The sequence below is a fragment of the Hemiscyllium ocellatum genome, chromosome 39, assembly GCF_020745735.1.
Source record: "Hemiscyllium ocellatum isolate sHemOce1 chromosome 39, sHemOce1.pat.X.cur, whole genome shotgun sequence".
Taxonomy (NCBI): domain Eukaryota; kingdom Metazoa; phylum Chordata; class Chondrichthyes; order Orectolobiformes; family Hemiscylliidae; genus Hemiscyllium; species Hemiscyllium ocellatum.
The window spans coordinates 20,648,270-20,669,194 of record NC_083439.1 but is presented as its reverse complement, the minus strand read 5'-3'; the positions used below and the strand labels follow the sequence as shown (position 1 = coordinate 20,669,194).

Genomic DNA, 20,925 nt, shown 5'->3' with positions numbered 1-20,925 from the left:
CAGATGATCTAATTTAATGTTTTAATTTCCATCTGGACCCTGCAGAGCAGGGGTTGTATTAGCATACAGTTTATTGGAAATGTGATAGCCATTTCCTGTGGGGATAGTCATACATCACAAGGACAAATCATGGTTGGGTGGCTCTGAAAAAAAAACTATTTTCAAAATTGTATTCTGCTTCATAGAAATGTTAATTTGGTCAATAATTGTGATGCAGTTTTTTTTGTAAAGTTAAATAGATTTTGAAATGCTGTGGAGAAGATAGCAAATGTGACACCAATTCATTGTTCTCTGATGCATGTGCACCAGGTATTACAATTTGGAGTATACTTAATTGAACATCTATGATATAATTATGAATAGGAAGCAACTCTAAATAGGGTTGGAATATAAAAGCACCGTGGTGCTACTGAGACTCTATAAAGCTCTGTTTAGGCCCCATTTGGAGTACTGTGTCCAGTTTTGGTCCCCACACCTCAGGAAGGACATACTGGCACTGGAGCGTCTCCAGCAGAGTTTCACACGGATGATCCCTGGAATGGTAGGTCTAACATACGAGGAAAGCTGAGGATCCTGGGATTGTATTCATTGGACTTTAGAAGATTAAGGGGAGATTTAATAGAAGCGTACAAGATGGCTTGGAAAGGGTGCACGCTAGGAAATTGTTTCCATTAGGTGAGGAGACTAGGACCCGTGGACACAGCCTTAGAATTAGAGGGGGTCAATTCAGAACAGAAATGCGGAGACATTTCTTCAGCCAGAGAGTGGTGGGCCTGTGGAATTCATTGCCGCTGAGTGCAGTGGAGGCTGGGACGCTAAATGTCTTCAAGGCAGAGATTGATAAATTCTTGATGTCACAAGGAATTAAGGGCTACGGGGAGAATGCAGGTAAGTGGAGTTGAAATGTCCATCAGCCATGATTGAATGGCCTTACTTCCACTCCTATGTCTTATGGTCTTAACTTTGTTCATGAAAACCTAAATTTATTGCTGCGGGCTATAAGAATATAAAGAATTACCAGCTGCTTCTGAAACCAACTATCAAGGCATTGCTCCCCCCTCCTACAAACACACTCTCCAGTATTTACCTCAAGCTGCTTTCTCCACTGGCCAAACTGAACCCTACACCTTACCCCACTCTGAGTATTAATCCGTCTATTATGTATTTTGCTGCTACCCATCTGCCTTAAGCTTCCAATTAAATCTAAAACGTGTTGGCTGGATTAGGATCTATTGAGTATTCTGAAGATCAGTCAAGTAAATTTGCCACTTGAACTGTTGTCCAGGTTTTGGTAATATCCTTGCTGTTCATAACAGTCTTGAGAGAAAGCAAAATGGAGTTCAAAGATTATAGTATCAACCAAACCAGGTTCATCTTCCTTCATAACAAATGAAGCAACATCTACTGGTTAAATGTTTCTGCCATATTCTCCTGAATATTTCTAATGAACAAAATCCTGTTCCTTAAACATAGTTCAAAGGATGTAATAAATGCATCTTTTTGGTCAAGGCTTAGCTTCTACTTTAAATACAGCATTTGCAACCCACTTGTTACATTGCAATAATACATGTCTGTGTTGTACATTTGAATTTTGTCACAGACTATTCAGTTTTGCTGCAAATGTTTCTTCAGGGATTAACTGCACATATTTTGATAAATTAACCAAGTAGCAGATAACCTCCTTTCAAATTTAAATAACTAGAAATATGGGCATTGCTGGCTAGGCCAGTATTTATTGTACATCACTAATTGCCCAGAGGGCAGTTTTCCTTCTGCATCTGGAATGACATGTAGGCCAAACTAGGCAAGGATGACAGTTTCTTTCTCCAAAGGAGATTTATGAACCAGATGGGTTTTACCTGAGAATCAATAATGGTTTCATGATCATCATCCAATTCCACCATCTGCCATAATGGGATTTGAACCCAGATCCCCAGAACATTATCTGGATCTCTGGATTAATAGTCTCACAGTAATACCATTAGGCCATTGACTATTCTTGGAAGTTGAGGTTTGACTGATCAACAAATGGTTAGATTTTCAGACGACCAGATCAATTTACTGACCAAATTATAACAATGTGGTAAAAGGACTGATCTTGTGCTCCTCACATATAATTAGGGACATATCCAGGGCAAAACAGTAGGTGGTCAGGCTGGGAGATATTCTGGCTCTCTACAATTTGCAGAATTTTCTGCCTTACAAACAAATATGTGCATCATTATCAGAGTAATTCATTGGGATGGGAAATATCAAGCACTATATTTACCATCCTTGCCCTCATAGCAATAGTAGAGGATATAAATAAGCATAACTGTAGTTTGTTTTGAAGATGGACATGATCTTATGGTTAAATGGACTCCACAAGATTGTAATTGATTATAGTTAATGGCCTAGTTTCAACTGATCACTCTACCTTACAAATAAGAAAAATAATTTTGTCTTCAGCTTCCATTGGCTGGTACCCTACCCTTAGATAGCTGAAGCTTACACAGTAGCAAATTCACCAGTTCTTGTGCCAGGGACAATGCAGGCAGCTATCCCTATCCCTGACCAAAATAGAGGTTATTTTTTCAGGAAAATTAACCAATGTTATCATGGAATTCCACCCAGGTATCAAGTTCCATTCAATGCGTCTCCTAGAAATCCCTACCAAAAATGATTGTAACCATTGTGTGTCCATGACTCAAGCCATCTAGTCAATTTGATAGCCAATGCCAAAACCACAGCTATGCTGTTTTCTTAATGGTATATTCCTTCATTTTTAAGTTATATTGATCTGCTTTCCTCCCAATGCTGACACTTAGAGGCATTGTACATCTGCAACTTGAAGCTTGTTAATTATAACAGGAGAATAATCTAAATGAGAACTCTGAATTTCAGATTCAAAGCAGTGAGTGGGACATTTCAAAAAAAGAGTCGGGGAGTCAAAACATTTACCATGTCATCCTACAGCATCATGAACTGTCCCCAGCTACACTATCTTGACGTTCTGAAATATTGGATGTGCTTTTCATTAAAGTTTTAATTGGTAGAATTAACAAATATATCCTGTGCAAATAACTAAAAGTTATATTTTTAAAAAACTGCCAATGGTGGAGATCACAAGTACAGAAGAAACTTCCAACATTAGCTCAAGTGTGAAAAAAGGAAATTGCAGATTTGGCACCTGTTATCCATTCCACCAGAAGAGTAGAACGGGCAGTCAGCCCACTACTGACAGCTTTGTGCTACTCACCCAAGTTGAATAATTTCATCTATACTCAGAAAATGCTTGAAGTATTCAATAGATTCAAAGGTAAATCGTCCATGGTCAGTGGCAAGAAATACCTCAAATGGGTTGAACATTTTAAAAGATTCAGTTATCAAATGTGAAAGATGCTGTCAAATTACTAAAATAAACAGCCTATCCTTAAAAGATTACAAAACTACAGAGGCGTCTGAAGCCTGTGTCAATAGTACCACAACAATGAACTTCAGTTTTGGATGGAAATTCTCAGTCTTTGAATTAACTTACTTTGGTCATATATATCTTTGCACAAGTTAGCAAAGATCTGGCCAGATGCTCCATTCCTGGCAGAAGAGGTGGGTTTCTCCACATTCTGTGTGTTCATGTAAGATGGATCATCAAAAAGATCAGACCTGCTGTTGGCTTTGATTGGCAGAATGTTTCTATTAGTTTGTGGAAATCTAGTCCATGAATTGCCTGAAATATTAATTATGTAGGATCCTTACTTTATAGAATCATCGAATTATTGCTTCGACAATAAAAGTAAGTATGGAAGTTGCATTTTGTATTCTAAAACAGGTTAAAGTAATTCTGAATTTAAAGCAGCTGTTCATATGCAGATAACTCAGTGGAGCTGTTCAATCTACTTGGTAAATATCTGTTCCTAGAAAACCTTTAGCCATAAGGAGTTCCAGAGGACATCATCTAATATGCTGTAGAACGAAAGTTGTGTGTACTTATTTTGATCGCATCTCACACAATAAATCACAACTTAAAAGTCTAAAGCATGCCCATGCTTAAGTAGCCAACAGAATTGAAAACCAAGTCACAAAACATTCACAAAAATTTAGAAATAGGCAAGCCACCAGCAATAAGAAAAGAAAACTGAAAAAAAAGTAGGCTAAAGAAGCACAAAAAGAATTTGCTTTACCAATTCTGTACCACTGTGTATATATAATCTCTTCTACAACTTCAAACATACTGCTTTCAGTGGTTTGGTGTCTGAGTTATAACTGCCAGCAGAAGAAACTCGAAAGCATCAAACTAAAACCCACTGGATTTTGTCCATGATTGACAGTATTTGTAAAGCAGGCCTGGATTTGTCACTCATCACCATCTTCCAACATATATTGCACTGACTTGCCACTACCTCTTGCTGGCAATAAATGATACACAATAAATTCTAGACTTGTTCTCCTTTGTGTCTATCAGTGGAAATGTTTAAGACTCAGTACTAAAAGTCGTAAAGTAGTCATTACTACACGCAAAACAGAAATTGTGCTTTATGACATGTAAATATCAAAACCAATAAAGCATAAATATTGGAACTTTGGCAAATGTAGGTAGGAGTCAACAATGAAATTTAAATTCAAACACGGCATACTGTTCGTACAACAAGTGAGACTTGAAATTATTACATGTCTTAACTTTCCATGAATATTTGGTCATATGTTTTAAATGACTGCACGTAAAAGAAATTCAGTTGTGAGTTTTCCAATTCAGAGAACAATTGAACTAAAGACAATGTAGGGGGAGATGAATAATGACTGAATACGAAGATGAGACAGATGTGTGGATTGATGAGAAATGATAGTATCAGAAACCAGAATGCCAGGGAAGTCTGAATACTATGCGAGCATTGAGAAAAGTAGTCTTTGAAGGGAGACAGAGGCATAGAGATTTCATTGAACTAACAAACTAGAGGCACAGGCTAATACTTTGGAGCACTGGTTCATATCCTACCAGTGCAGATGGTGCAATCGGAGTTCAATAGGGAGATTACTTTTCAATTCCTGAGGTGGTAATCATGAAACAACAAACTGTTGCAAAATTCCATTTCCATCTAGTTCACAAATGTCTTCTCGGGAAGGAAGTCTGCCAATCTTACTTGGTTTGGCCTATGTTACTCGAGTCGCAAACCAATGTGCTTTACTCATAACTACCTTCAAAATGGCTGAGCTGACCACTAAGTTTAAGGTGAATCAGGATAGTCAACAAAAACCTGCCTTGCCAAAAAAAAAGTTGATAGGAGATCAAAAGGCCCAAGCACACATGGAAAAACATGGTGACAAGAGACTTAAAATGTTTTGTATTTGGAAGAGGAATAGGTGACTTGATAGGAAAAGATGGAGAAGGATGATCAATTTATATTTTGGTGACACTACAGAAAAACTGGAGAAGCTCAGAGGTGCTGAAAACAAACTGGTTAACAAGAGTAATGAAAGTACTGGAAAGCTGGTGAAGCAAAGAAAACAGTGTACGGAGGGAAAAATGTTCTGAGCTTAAGGAGATGGTTGCATGAGTAATTAAAAGTAGAAGGGGTGAGATGCACAAGGTAATGGGTAACATGGGAAACATGTTTAAGGAGGTTTGGATGGCTGAGTTCTGGGAGGTCAGATTGAGATGTAGACAAACATGCAAAACAGTTGTAAAAAAACTCTAAGAGTGGAAGGTTTTTATCGACATTGAGTACGGAATGTCAAAAGAGGAGGTGAGAACAGGAGTGAGACAAATTCCTGGAAAGGACGAGTGTCATAACACAAAAGGCTGAGCATTAGGAAGGACAGGTCTGACAGAGGGCGAAGTTCAGGAGGAAGATTGAGGTGCAGGTAAGAGTTGAGTTAGCAATAATCTGTGGGAAAGAAAACAAAGCCCAGAGATTGGATGTTCCTGAGCTCAGTAGAAAGCAGAGACTCTGACAAGGAGGTACAGAAGTGAGATTCAGAAACCACATTGTAAAGTCAAGGAAGATGGTACGAGGCTTTGGAGTTGGGGTGCAGGATTGAGGACCTATCCTGGCAGCTGATTAGTACTTCTTTCCTAATAAAAGTAGAATCCTGCAGGTGGCTAGAAAAACTCAGCAGATCTGGCAGCATCTGAGAGAAAGAAACGGATTTAATGTTTGAGTCCACAATGATTTTTCAACAGAAGTCATATTAGAATTGAAGCCTTAAAACTTTTTCTCTCTCTGTAGATGCTCAGTTTCTCCAGCACTTTGAATCATATACTGAGAGTGAAGTAAAAGCAAAGTAGCAACAACAAACCAATCAAAAGATCAGCTGTGATTTGATTGGCTGGTATCTTTTGAATTGGATTCAATCGAAATACTGAATCAAAAGGAACAAATTAAAACTTCATAACACAACATTGAGTTAACCAAAAAGCTGAAACAGTCAGTTAAGTGTATTCAGTAACCAAATGAACACTATCCTTAATCTTCAATTATTTATCTCTCAATCCATAAAAGAAAATCACAACAATATGCAATTTTTAAAATGATCCAAAAGCAGAGTTACAATATTTATGACTAATTAAAAAAAACGCAAATACTAAATTTTACAATTTTTAAATCCGGGGAGGTACATTACATACCTGCCATAATGAAAGTTTCTTTGTGTGGGTCTGAATAATTTTCATAAATGGTAACAGATGATGGGCTAGCAGTCTGTGAAAACAACATATTCAATGTCATGAACAGCAAACCATTTCAAATAAAGTGAAATGTATAAAATAACTTTGTGTACAATAACTCAGTCAGACAGCAGAAAGATAGGGCAGAAAATTTCAGGGGCTGCACAGGATGGAGGGATGTGTAGTTTCCACAATCTTGGAAAGGACTGATAGACCAATATGAAACTCAACCGGTAATCTTAATATTGCTGCAGATGGGCTAAAGTGCCGAACTGAGGGATTTCCATCCTTTGTTCATCCAGTGTTTGAGAGCTTTCAGTCAATCAATCCGATTAGCCAGAAGCTCCATCATTCCAAACAGCACCAAAGGGCACCAGTGCCCATGACAAAGAATGGTACATCAGGCTCAATAATCAAGGTCTTAAATTTTATGGGGGTCCTGCTGTTCCCTAGGCCAAAATGCTTGGGTCAAGGGAGGGCAGTGGCAGCACTGGGCCCCTGATTTCTGACTGGCCCTCATCAGAACTGTCCTGACAAAAGATAAGTTCCTGGATTTTAGGGTGGGGGCACTCAACATCTTTGGGAGTGCTGCCCGATTCAGGTGCTCTCTGTCTCTCTTCCCTCCTCTTTCATAAAGGTCTTTAAAATGACTTGCCTATTCTCATCTAACTGCTTACATTAGCTGTTTTTCTTTCAAAGACCCACTCCTGCTTTGATTTAATTTGAAATATTATTAATTTACAATGGAATGTTGATTCCACAAAGGGCATTGTTCATACTTTTATATCCAATCAAACTTCATCGAATAATGACCTCACCCATTTATAACCACATCTAAATTCCAGTGGTCACCAGTGTGTTCCTTATGGCATCCTTTACCGTTACATGTTTGTAAGCCCCCTCCTTAAATTATATCACTAAATCCTTAAAGCTTTCAACAGCCACTGGATTTCTCTAAGAGTTGGAGGAGTCAGTCCATGCAGGCATATTTCCAGAAGGCAGCCAGATAAAGCTTAGAGTAATTAGCAACAGCAAAGGAAAGTTTTGGGCCCTGGGTGACTAGGTTGTGTACAGCTGCCAACCCATGTCCACCATGTTTCTGTATTTTACCAAGGCTGTATATTTTTGGGGTTGATTGAACTTTTAATTTGCACAATAGATCCTTAATTATTTACATTTGGTGGGCAAGCTTCCCATTTGGCACCCACCCACTGTATTAGGAGATTAGTTTGAGGTGAATAGGAAGGTGGTGGGCTAGCCACCTGACCTATTTTAAGTGACCCCATGTCGGAAACACTCAAAAGGAATATGTAATTTCTAGACCATCATCACTTTTATAGCATCTCACACAAAAGGGTACATATTGTGAACAGTAAAATAGGAAACTCAATTTTAAATGCAAGGAGTCAATGAGCTGGAATTTTAAAGAGTTTTGAAGTATACATGCAGGAGGCCATTCAAACCATCGAGCCTGCTCCTCAATCATCAGGATCGTGGTCGAGCATCCACTTCATTAAGTTTACCCAACACTAACCCAATTTCTCTCTACATCATTGGGCTTTACAAATTTGGCTCTCTCTATTTTGCACATAATTCAATGAATGAGGTTTCACAGTCCTTTGGAAAAAGGATTCCAAAATTTTCCTCTTATCTTGAACTTTTGTTGCTGTCCCTCAACAGCAATAATATCCTTCAATCCCGGGGAACAAAATGCACGTAGAACTCTTGCAGTCTAACCAAAGTTTTTTACAATTGAACATTATTCCACTCATCTTGTATTCAAATCCTCTTACGAGGAAAGTTAATATACATTACCCTGCATGTTCAGTGACTTATTAACAAGGAGGCACAGCATCGTTTATATATCTATAGACTTTCACCATTTAAGAAACACTCTGCATCTGTTCTTTCCACGAAAGTGGTAACCTCGCATTTTTCCACATTAAATCCCATTGTGCATGTTCTTGCCCATTCACCAAGTCTGTCCAAGTTCTCAAAGTCACTTTACATCTTCTTTACAGCACACATTCCCACAGTTTTGCATCATCCATAACCTTGGATATATTACATTTAGTCCCCACATCCAAATAAATGAATATATTATGAACAGCTAGATCCTAGGTACTGATCCACTGGTCACAGTCTGCTAGAGTGAGAATTACTAGCGTATTCCTAATGTTTTCTGCCTGTTAACGGATCCTTAACCTATGTCAGTACATTACTTCCTATTCTATGTGGTTTACATTTTGCTCACGCAACTTTAGCCTTTTGAAATCCAAGTATGTCATGTACACCAACTCACCATTATCAATTGTTAATAAAATTCTGAAAAATAGGCATTTTATTTTATTCTTGTTTTAATCTTAACTCCCTTTGTTAGCTAGTTACTTGACATTTTTGGGTTCCTGTGCCTTGAAGGATTGCATAGTTGCTCTAAACAACATAATAATTCTTACACCTTTTAATATATGTCCCATCCACCTTAGCCAGTGTACCCCAACACCCCCATTATTTCATTTGTTCAAATTTACACTGACTTGAAATCAAATTCTATCATCAAGCATAATGTACAGTCATATCCCGTTACAGTCACACATCCCTACAGGTTCTTTTACAACAGGATTAATTAACCCTTTTTGTTACATAATATTAGAGCCCAGTAAAATAGCATATTCTCATTAGTTCCTCAACATTTTGCTTTAGAAAACAATCCCTAAAATACTTCAAAAATTCATATTATTATCCAAGCAAACATTTCTAATTTTCTGATTAGGGCTATGCTCCACCTTACCACTTCTGTTTGGTGCCCTGTAAACAGCTACAAGTGTTTGCTGCTCTTTGTTTCTTAGCTCCTCTTAAATAGATTCTTCCAAGTGAAGCTGCTCCATTATAATGTACTGATTTGATCCCTCATCAGTAACACACCATGTGATTTTTTTTTGCTGGTCTTTCCTATATGTTGAATATCCCATAATATTCACTTCCCCAGTCTTTGTCACCCTGCACCACAATGCATCTGTGATGGCTATTGCCCTAGCCTTCTTAACCTCAGCATGCCCACTAGTGTGCCCATGGTACCACAGCATCTAGTGTTGGGTGGATCACTGCCATCAAGGAGGGCCTACTCAGCAAACAAAAAGGTGATTATGTCAATGCTGCAGCGTTAACTGGAGACTGGGGAAAGATGTCTCAATGATGGCAATCAAGATGCAGAACCTTCAGCGAATCATGGAATCCCTACTGTGCAGATAGAGACCATCCAGCCCGTCAAGCCAGAAGTCCATAAAACCTATCCCTATTCAGCCCCTCCCTGTTCTACCATCCAATTGAATCATGGATGATCCGATGCTCCTCTCACCCATTTCCCTGCCCTTTCCCCGCAACGCTGGAATCTCCTACTAATCAAGAATCTCTCTCAATCTTAAATATACATTCTGGATTCTGGCATTATAGCTCTCTGTGACAAGGAGTTCCAAAAACCACTCAACTCTGAAGAAATTCCTCCTATCAGTCTTAAACTGGCATCCCTTAATGTAGGGTGAAGTCTAGTCCTGTGGGGAGGCAAACCCAAGACTACAACTCCAATACTCAACCTGTATTTTGCACATTTCCAGTACTAACTTCAGATCATCATGTTGGCAATGTCATTCTTTCACAAATGTAATTTTCCATTCCTGCTACACAAACATTATTCATCCAGTTTTATCTTCTAGTCTGTTTAATGATGATAACTTGCACTATAAACTTGGACTTGGGTTTCCTCTGTACAACTAAAGAAATAGAAGTACATAGAAGATGTAAAATCTTTCAAATAATTTCCAGCAATTCATATTCAATGCTAAAATGACAGTCACCCTTTTGAAATGGGAATGTTTATATAAAGAATCTAATACTCTAGCTATATCTGACATTGAAATACCACCAAACACTATCACTAACCTGTGAAAAGTCTCCATCTTTTTTTATTTGGCTGTTATTACTGTAGGCTGCTGAGTCCTCCTTTACTTTTGCATTTTCTGGGCTTCCTGGTGGTGCTAGTTTACCTGCCATTTCATTGTAGTACCCATGGTTCTGATCTTCATCACCCTCCACATTCCATATTGCAAGGCCTGGCCTTCTGCAACACAAGAACAGCAGCAAAGACTCTATAAAACATGTGCAACCACTTCATCAGATGATCTTGTTTTATGTCGTGGCCTGTATAAAAACCATTTCCTGGGTATTAGTTTGTTATGCTTAATGCTTTTAAAATTTTTTAATTGGGAATATTCAGATATACTGACCTTTCATTACACCTTTCATTAGGTGTAATAACTACAGGTGAATTCTTCAAGTATTGTTTAAAACGAAGTTCAAATGCTTTTCCTATGGTATTTATAACATCCTGGGCTAAATCATCAGAGCACTCTACAATGTGGCAAGCTGAAATATAATGCAAAAAGAGTTTGATTTTGCCAATGAAATTATAGTAGAAGGTTACATGAAGTCTGACACTTCAAGTTTAACACACTCTAAAAGGAAACAATTTATATTAAACTTTTATTATTGCTAAATATTGTGAACACCAATAATTAAGTACAAAAACATAAGTATTAGTATTTAGCTCATGATGTACTTCTCCACTTGGTGGAAAAGCAGGGAATTGAATATTTTATGAAATAGTTAAGCAACTAGAGTTCTACATATTCACAGTGATCAAATTTATAGGTAACTCCTGGCTGAATATAATTGTGTCACTCAATTTGTAGTCTGCCTTTCCAATTATTCTGGTGATGTATTTTCCACAGGCACCAGAATTAATTGAAAAAAAGTTTGAAACTTGCAAAATTAAACAATCTTCACTTCAAGAATGATGATACAAATAGAAATTGCCCATTGGGCAGATACAACATGGGTTCGTGAAAGGCTGGTCATGCTTAACGAATCTACTGGAGTTCTATAAAGATGTTATGAGCATGGTAGACAACTGGGAACCAGTAGATGTGGTGTATCTAGATTTCGAAAAGGAATTTGACAAGGTGCCACACAAATCGCTGCTGCATAAGGTAAAGTTGCATGATAATGTATTAGCATGGATAGAGAGTCAATTAACTAACAGGAAGCAAAGATTGGGGAAAAATGGGTGCTTTTCAGGTTGGCGATCAATAACTAGTGGTGTACCTGAGATCAGTGTTGGCACTGCAATTATCCACAGTTAACATAGATGATTCGAAGTTGGAGACCATGTGTAGTGTGTTAAAGTTTGCAGATTGGAAATATATTCATTGAAATTTAGAAGAATGAAAGGGCTCTTACAGAAACATAGAAATAAAGCGGATGTTTCTACTGCTGGGTAAAACCTGGACAAGCCTCACAATTAGGGGGAGTAGATTTAGGACTGAACTGAGAAGGAACAACTTCAGCCAGAGAATTGTGAATCTGTGGAATTCCATGCCTAGTGAAGCAGTTGAGGATTCTTTATTGAATGTTTCTAAAATGAAGAATTCTTTGAACAGTAATGAATTTAAGGGTTATGGCGAGAGAGCAGGTAAGTAGAGCTGAGGCCACCAAAAGATCAGCCATGATCTTATTGCATGGTGGAGCAGCCTGAAGAGCTAGATGGCCTACTCATTTTTCTTATGTACAGTATAATCGCCATAGTATCATTAAATTTATTAGAGTCAGAGATGTACAGCATGTCCAACCCGTCCATGCCGACCGGATATCCCAACCCAATCTAGTCCCACCTGCCAGCACTCGGCCCATATCCCTCCAAACCCTTCCTATTCATATACCCATCCAAATGCCTCTTAAATGTTGCAATTGTATCAGCCTCCACCACATCCTCTGGCAGTTCATTCCATACACGTACCAACCTCTGCGTGAAAAAGTTGCGTTGAAATGGATTGCATGAAAGAAATTGCTGACAATTTCGAAAGCAATTACATACCTCTTTGATTTACTGGGTCCTTGGCAACGTAAGCTACATAATCAGTTGTATCCTAAAAGAGGGAGTTTTACAGTTATCATTCATAGCTTGTCAAGATTAAGTTCAACATCATTGTAATAAAATATCTGAAATTAAATGTGGAAATTCAGAACTGAATACTCTATTAGAAACTAGTGTGGAAATGCAGTTTCTGCATAAAGGAAAAAGGAGACTCTATATGAGCTGAAAATGTGTTGCTGGAAAAGCACAGCAGGTCAGGCAGCATCCAAGGAACAAGAAATTCGACGTTTCGGGCATAAACCCTTCATCAGAAATGAAGGGCTCATGCCCGAAACGTCGAATTTCCTGTTCCTTGGATGCTGCCTGACCTGCTACGCTTTTCCAGCAACACATTTTCAGCTCTGATACTCCAGCATCTGCAGACCTCACTTTCTCCTCCTAGGAAACTCCATATGCAAAGTAAAACAAACCCTGTACAGATAAAAACCACATCTGCTGGGAAATTGAAAGAAAATACAAGTCTTAGAAATGTATGGCAAGGGTTTGCCAATGCCTGAAAGAGAAAGCTAACTTTATATTTCACAGAGATGTCCCTAACTGACTTGTCACAACCAGGCAGGCAATGTTTCACTTAATTGCGTGGGTGCACTTCTGTGCTGCAATGTTCAACACAGCACAATAAACAGGCTGTACACAAAGAAAGAGGAAGGAGAACATTGCTGACAAAACAGCATGAACATAAAGGGTTCTGCTGCCTTACAGTAACAATTCTGAAGAACCTTACCAAAAATGCTAACCCAATTCAATTGAATACTGACAGAGTTTCTAACATTTACACAAATCCTGAACAGAATGATCACTGCAAAAATTTTATTAAAAACAACTAACCTAAAAAACAAGGATTCTCATGTCCTGATAAAGGCACACAAATTGTAATAATTTCTTAATCTTTACAGCTCCAGATTCTGCCAATAAAGTGAGGTAATAAAAGTAAAATAAACAAGACTCTATTGCCTAGCAAATATTCCATAAATTGCAGAAGCCTTCTTCAGATAATCACAAAGCCACAGCTTGATAGGTTCCAAAATTAATTCCAATCATTTGAAATTAAGCATAATGACAAACAAATAAAGTCATATTAATCATTTCACAAGAAATAAATATTCATGTTGTGGTGCAAGGAAAGATAATCACAGAACTGCTCGTGAAAGAATTGGCACTTGGGGACAGAAGTGTTTGTTCAAAACTGTTGGAAATGCCTCAGTAAAGCAGAAGTGTGCTTCTGGCATTTCCTGATCGAGTCAAGAGAGTCAGACAGCACGGAAATAGGTTCTTCGGTCCAACCTGTCTGTCCTGACCAGACATCCCAATTTGATCTAGTCCCATTTGCCATCATTTGGTCAATATCCTTCTAAACTCTTATTTTTAGAGCCATCCAGAGGTCTTTTGAATGTTGCAATTGTACCCACTTCCACCATGTCCTCTGGCAGCTCATTCTATACACACACCACCTGCGTGAAAAAGTTACACCTCAAAATCATTTTTAAATCTCACCCCTTTCACTTTAAGCCTATGCCTTCTAGTTTTGGACTTCCCTACCCTAGAAAAAGACCTTGGCTATTACCCTATTCCTACCCCTCATCATTTTATAAACCTCAATAAAAGGTTACCCTTCAGCCTCTGACACTCCATGTAAAAAAGCCCCCATCTATTCAGGCTCTCCCTGTAACTCAAACCCTCCAGTTCTGGCAGCATCCTTGTAAATCTTTTCTACATCCTTTCTAATTTAATAACATCCTTTCTATAGGAGGGTGACCAGAAATGTGCACAATATTCCAAAAGTAGTCTCACCAATGTACTGTACAGCTGCAACACAACATCCCAACTCCTATATTAAATATTCTGACCAAAGAAGGCAAGCATGCCAAATGTCTTCACCACCCTGTCTCCATATGACTGTACTTTCAAGGAATTATGCACCTGCACTCCTAAATCTCTTTGTTTGGCAATGCTACCCAAGACCTTACCATTAACTCTACAAGCCCTTCCCTGGTTTGCCTTCCCAAAATGCAACATCCCTTGCTTATCTAAATTAAACTCCATCTGCTACTCCTCAGCACATTGGCCCATCTGATCAAGGACCCGTTGTACTCAGAGGTAATCTTCTTCACTGTCCACTACAGGACCTATTTTGGTGTTATATGCAAACTTACTAACCGTACCTCCAATATTTATATCTGTTTTGAACCAGACCAGACTCAACCCCTTAAAATACATTAAGTGGATAGCCTAGACCCTAATTTTTTTTTTAATTTTAAAAGGCAAGTGTCAGGCATTCCATTCCAATTCAATTGATCAAACTACCAGATTTGAAGCAAAATGCAGTGTTTATACCCTATACTTAAAATACAACAAAAGAAAGAGGAAATTGGAATAACGTAACTATAGGTAGCTCATCTACAATGCAACATTTGTGTTTTGTGCAATTCCGCATTATAGAAAAATCATGCTTTAGAAACAGACCTTAAAGTGTTGGTGATATAATCCCATTACAGCCAATGCACACTTTAAAAACACAGTCCCCAATTCATCAATCATGTTACAGTGAACTTACATGAACAAAATGAGCATTATAGTGGAATGACCCGTATTCGAAAATGTCAAAGAAATTTGCCCAATAGGTTAGAGATCACAAAACACAGCTCGAAGTGAAATTGACAAACAGTTTATTGCAAGTGATATCACTGGAGGAAAAAACAGACTAGCTGACACAGGACTGACAGTCTGCACAGAGAATTTGATTTCTCCTCCCAGAGCTGAGGATGAGACCAGTTTTATAGTAATGCTGCACAATGACACGGATTAAGAAATGGGAAAATACAATGTTTCTGAAAATGGAGTAATTTAGTTGCAAGGGCGCTAATTGGAAAACAGTTTATCGGATGAACGTCCTGTTCCTTCACACAGTGCAACATCCTGACAGTATCATGGTTCCATTCATCTTCCCAGGTAGGTGTTAAAGTCTTTTCTGGAGTGGTGAGGTGCTCCCACTGTCCTGTGGTACCGATCTGTCTGTCCCACTCTGTGTGGCTTTGCTGCTGCTGGGTTGTGAAACTGCCCCGAGGGCTTTGAGCCTGTGTCATGTCCATGGGAATTTGAAAGCGTATTCCATTGTCTGCGCATCGTCTGACCCAGTTTGTGAACTGCTCAGGAATTCTGGGTGTCCTGGTACAATTTGGCCAATTTGCTTTTGTGGGTTAGCAAACCTTTTCCCACAGAAAACCTAACAGAATAATAGATTTTACTACTAAACGAGTAACTTGCCATACACACACCCTTGGCAAAGGCAATGTCAATAAAATAGATTGTCTCATGTAATTCTAGCAACCCAAGAGAAAAAAAATATCAACAGAAAATTCAGTTTCCAATCCTGCTGATACTAAAAAAAAACTAAAAATCCAGGTTCTGAGAGAGCTGGACCACACCCAGACTTCTTCTAACGTTCCAACTTTAAAAATAAACCCAAGGTCTCACAAACTGTTTACTCTATAGACCGCTCAGTACCTCTACCTTAAAACCGCCCTTCCATTAAAAAAAATGACAAAATACACTTCATAAAGCCACAGTATTGTCACACATCCAAATCATTTATAACGAATGTTGAAAAGCAGTGGACCCAGCACCAATCATTGTGGATACTGCATGCCACAGGCCTCTAGTCTAAATAGCAACACTCCTGCACCACCCTCTGTCTCCTATATTTGAGCCAATTTTGTATCTAATTGCCTAGCTTCCCTTGGATACCATAATTAAACATTACCAACCATTCCAATATGCAGAACCTTGTCAAATGGTTTGCTGAAGTCCAATTAGACAACATCTACTGCTCTGCTTTCAATCATCTTTATCACTTTTTCACAATACTCACATCAAGTTAGTGCAATATGATTGCCCATGTGCAAAGCCATGGTGACTATCCCTAATCAGTCCTTGCCTTTCCAAATATATGTAAATCATGTCCCTCACAATCCCTTCCAACAGCTTACCCACCATCAACATACAGCTCACCGGTCTATAGTTCCCTGGCTTTTTCTTACACCCTCTCTTAAATAATGACACCACATTAGCCAACCTCCAGTCTTCCGGCACCTCACCAAGGCTGTTGATGGTGCAAGTATGTCAGCTAGGGGCCCAGCAATCTCTTGCCTGATTTTCCGCAAACTTCTGGTCAGACACTTGGTCAGGTCCTGAGGATTATCTACTTTTAAAGGACTTCAGCACTTCCTTGTCTGTAGTATGAACTCTTTTTAAGACTATTTATTTCCCCAGCTTCCATGTCCTTCTCCACAGTAAATACCAACATGAAATATTTGTTTCATATCTCACCCATCTCCAGTGGTCATTCATGGACAGCGACATTAAACTTTAAGGGGTCCTATTCTCTCCCTAGTTACCCTTTTGCTCTTCATGTACTTGTAGAATCTCTTTGGATTCTTCTTAACCCTATTTGCCAAAGCTATCTCATATCCTCTTTTTACCCTCCTGCTTTTGCTCTTAAGTATATTCCTTCTACCTTCATACCCTTCTAAAGGATTCACTGCATCTCTGTTGTCTATACTTGACATATATTTCCTTCTCTTTCTTGACCAAAGTCTCAATTTCTCTAGTCATTCCAGCATTCCCTATACACACCAGCCTTGCCCTTCGCACTAACAAAAACATTCTGTCTCTGAACTCTTGTTCTCTCATCTTTAAAAGGGCTCCCACTTCCCAACTTTCCCTTCACCGGTGAATAGCCTCTCCCATCAACTTTTGAAAGTTCCTGTCTAATACTGTCAAAATTGGCCTTAATCCAATTTAGAACTTTAACTCTGATCAGATCTATCCTTTTCCAGAACCATTTAAAAACTAACAGAATTACGATCACTTGCCCCGAAGTGCTCCCCACTGACACCTCCGTAACTTGCCCTACCTTATTTTCCAACAGAAGGTCATATATGATGTTTAAATGTTTTCAGTTCCGACTAGTACAAGTTGATTCTTTTTTCATTTTCTCCTTTTTTGTGTGTCAGATCAATATTTTGAAGTAAAAATATTGGAACAAAATGTCCTTTGAAGAGTTTTTTTTTATTATTGTTTAACTGTAGCAACTCTGCAAGTAACAATCTACTTTAGGATCATTTTGATTTCATCAGATTCTTTACTATCTTAAAACATGTTCCCTTGGATTTGAAATTGATTCTTACTTTACATTTTTTGAATGAATGGAATAATCTATCCTTGAAACATCCCAGTAGATGTTACTGCTGCTTCCATATTGTGTTGTATTTTTAATAGATGCAAGAAGGGCTTACTTCCCCAGCTAGATTTTGCCCTGCGCTCAGACTTAGCACATAACATTTGACGAAAATGTCCTTGGTATTTGAGCCAAGCATCCATTAGTCCTCATGTTTGTCTTGTTTCAACAGAATGTTACAGCCCATCACACCAGTATACACAAAACAAATCCTTCCCTGAAAAAGTTGCGGCCTAATCACATTAACTTGCATTTCAATCAACAGTAACAGTCTCTGGATATGTTAAACAACTAACCATTTTCATAAGCTGTCTGTTAGCACCCCTCTGAAGTACATTAGGATATTTTAGAGGTGCTATATAGTTACAAATTGTTGTTGTAGCCAGGGTGGTAGAAGATATCTTAGCAGTTTAGTGAGAAGTGGTGCAACAAATGACAGATGGAGAGCATAGACATGATTAATTTTACATTTTTAAAAATAACAAAAGCTGCCTAAATATTACAGTAGAAAAGCTTTGTTGAACTTATCACACAGGAAATGCACTGAGCCAATGCAATGGTTTTGAAAAGAGCTTTCAAAATTAGGGTGTAGTTTGCTCGCTGAGCTGTCGGATTGATATCTAGATGTTTCATTACCTGGCTAGGTAACATCATCAGTGGCGACCTCCAAGTGAAACGAAGCTGTTGTCTCCTGCTCTCTATTTATATCTTTCTTCTGGATGGGGTTCCTGGGGTTTGTGGTGATATCATTTCCTGTTCGTTTCGGAGGGGTTTATAGATGGCATCTAGATCTATGTGTTTGTTTATGGCGTTGTGGTTGGAGTGCCAGGCCTCTAGGAATTCTCTGGCATGCCTTTGCTTAGCTTGTCCCAGTCGAAATGGTGGCTTTTTTCATCCGTGTGTAGGGCTATGAGGGAGAGATGGTCGTGCCTTTTTGTGACTAGCTGGTGTTCACGTATCCTGGAGGCTACCTTTCTCTCTGTTTGTCCTACGTAATGTTTGTGGCAGTCCTTGCATGGAATTTTGTAGATGACGTTGGTTTTGTCCACGGGTTGTACTGGGTCTTGTTTGTTAGTTTTTGTTTGCAAGTGTTGGTGGATTTGTGTGCTACTGGGATTCCGAGGGGTCTTAGTAGTCTGGCTGTCATTTCTGAAACTTCTTTGATGTATGGTAAGGTGGTTAGGGTTTCTGGCTGTGTTTGGTCTGCTTGTTGTGGTTTGTTCTTGAGGAATCTGCGCACTGTATTTTTTTGAGTATCTGTTCTTCTTGAATACGTTATATAGGTGGCTCTCCTCTGTTTTGCGTAGTTCATCTGTGCTGCAGTGTGTGGTGGCTCGTTGGAATAGTGTTCTGATACAGCTTTGTGTGTGTGTGTGTTGGGATGGTTGCTGGTGTAGTTAAGTATTTGGTCAGTGTTTGTTGGTTTTCTGTATACGCAGGTTTGTAGTTCTCCATTGTCCTTTCTTTCGACTGTGATGTCCAGGAATGCAAGTTTGTTGTCGGTTTCTTCCTCCTTGGTGAACTTTATGCCTGTGAGGGTGTTGTTGATGTTAAATGTCTCTTCTATCTGGTTTCGTTTTGTGATGACAAATGTGACATCTACGTAGCGGACCCAGCCAGACTACTAAGACCCCTGGGAATCCTGGTAGCACACAAGCCCACCAACACTCACAAACAAAAACTAACAAACAATACCCAGTACATCCCATGGACAAAGCCAACGTCATCTACAAAATTCCATGCAAGGACTGCCACAAACACTACATAGGACAAACAGGAAGAAAGGTAGCCACCAGGATACACGAACACCAGCTAGCCACAAAAAGACACGACCCTCTCTCCCTCATAGCCCTACACATGGATGAAAAAAGTTACCATTTCAACTGGGACAAAGCACATAGATCTAGATGCCATCTATCAACCCCTCAGAAAACGAACAGGAAATGACATCACCACAAACCCCAGGAACCCCATCCAGGAGAAAGATATAAATAGAAAGCAGGAGACAACAGCTTCACCTCACTTGGAGGTCGCCACTGATGAGGTTACCTAGCCAGGTCATGAAACGTCTGGATATCAAACCTACAGCTCAGCAAGCAAACCTACACCCTAAATCTCAACCGGAGCTACAAACCATCACAAACCTTGCAGAGCTTTTAAAGCATTCTTATTCGCTCACAACACATCATCCCAGTTTGTGATAATGTGACCAAAAACAACTTGAAAGATTTGATTTGCAATATTCATTGAAATTGTGGTAGAAACTGTGAATGGTACCCAGTTAAAAGCTTCTTCAAAAATCTCACTGTAGCATGATCAGTAGCTTATCAAAATTTCTTGAACAGCACCTTTCCAATCCCTTCAACACCTGGAGAGACATGGACAGATGCATGGGAACATCACCAGCAAGTTCCCCTCCACGACAGGGTGTTGTATTACTTCAGAAGTTTTATCACAGCTGGGTCAAAAATCATGGAACTTCCTTCATACCAGCAAGTTGGGTATACCTACACCACATGAATTGCTGAGGTTCAAGGTGGTGGCAGCTCATCATTACCTTCTCAGGGGAATGAAGGATGGGTAATAAAAGCTGGCATTACCAGGAATGCCCACAGTCTGAAAGTGGATTAAAGAGTTAGCTATTTGGGATGGAGTTCTAGCCACCATTTGTGGTTGAGTACAATACAGTCCCACTGCCTTGCTTCCAAAATCCTAAAATAACAAACAGGGAATGTTGCATCTTCTGGATTCTGAAATGTTCAAAATATTCAGCCTTTTATCTTCAATTGCTGTAGCTTCATCAAGTGCATTTCTCTGAACTGAAATACTGCTGGATCTCAATACAGATTAATGTAGTGGTGAGAAATGTGATATACACATGAACATATGGTTCCTTAGTCATATTGGAATAACAATCTAACAGAAGGGTAATATTTTTGGAAACATCTCATTTTTACATGTTCGGATGAAATAAATCTGCTTGCCAGTATTGTGGAAATCCATTATATTGCAATTTGTAGATCACAAATTTGCTTATAGCATGAGGATCCAATGGCTTTC

The 20,925-nt window shown here is 38.9% G+C and overlaps 1 protein-coding gene across 4 annotated transcripts in view; it reads right to left on the bottom strand.

Moving 5' to 3' along the window:
• The window catches only part of LOC132834136 (SHC-transforming protein 1-like), a 137,020-nt gene that overhangs the window by 12,670 nt on the left and 103,425 nt on the right, over positions 1-20,925 (bottom strand). For all 4 annotated transcript variants that reach the window (XM_060852769.1, XM_060852771.1, XM_060852768.1 and 1 more), the window contains 4 exons: positions 12,570-12,621; positions 10,924-11,062; positions 10,580-10,757; positions 6,602-6,674 (listed from right to left, as the gene is read on the bottom strand). In XM_060852769.1, the coding sequence (XP_060708752.1) occupies positions 6,602-6,674; positions 10,580-10,757; positions 10,924-11,062; positions 12,570-12,621 (442 nt within the window). The remainder of the gene's footprint in view (positions 1-6,601; positions 6,675-10,579; positions 10,758-10,923; positions 11,063-12,569; positions 12,622-20,925) is intronic.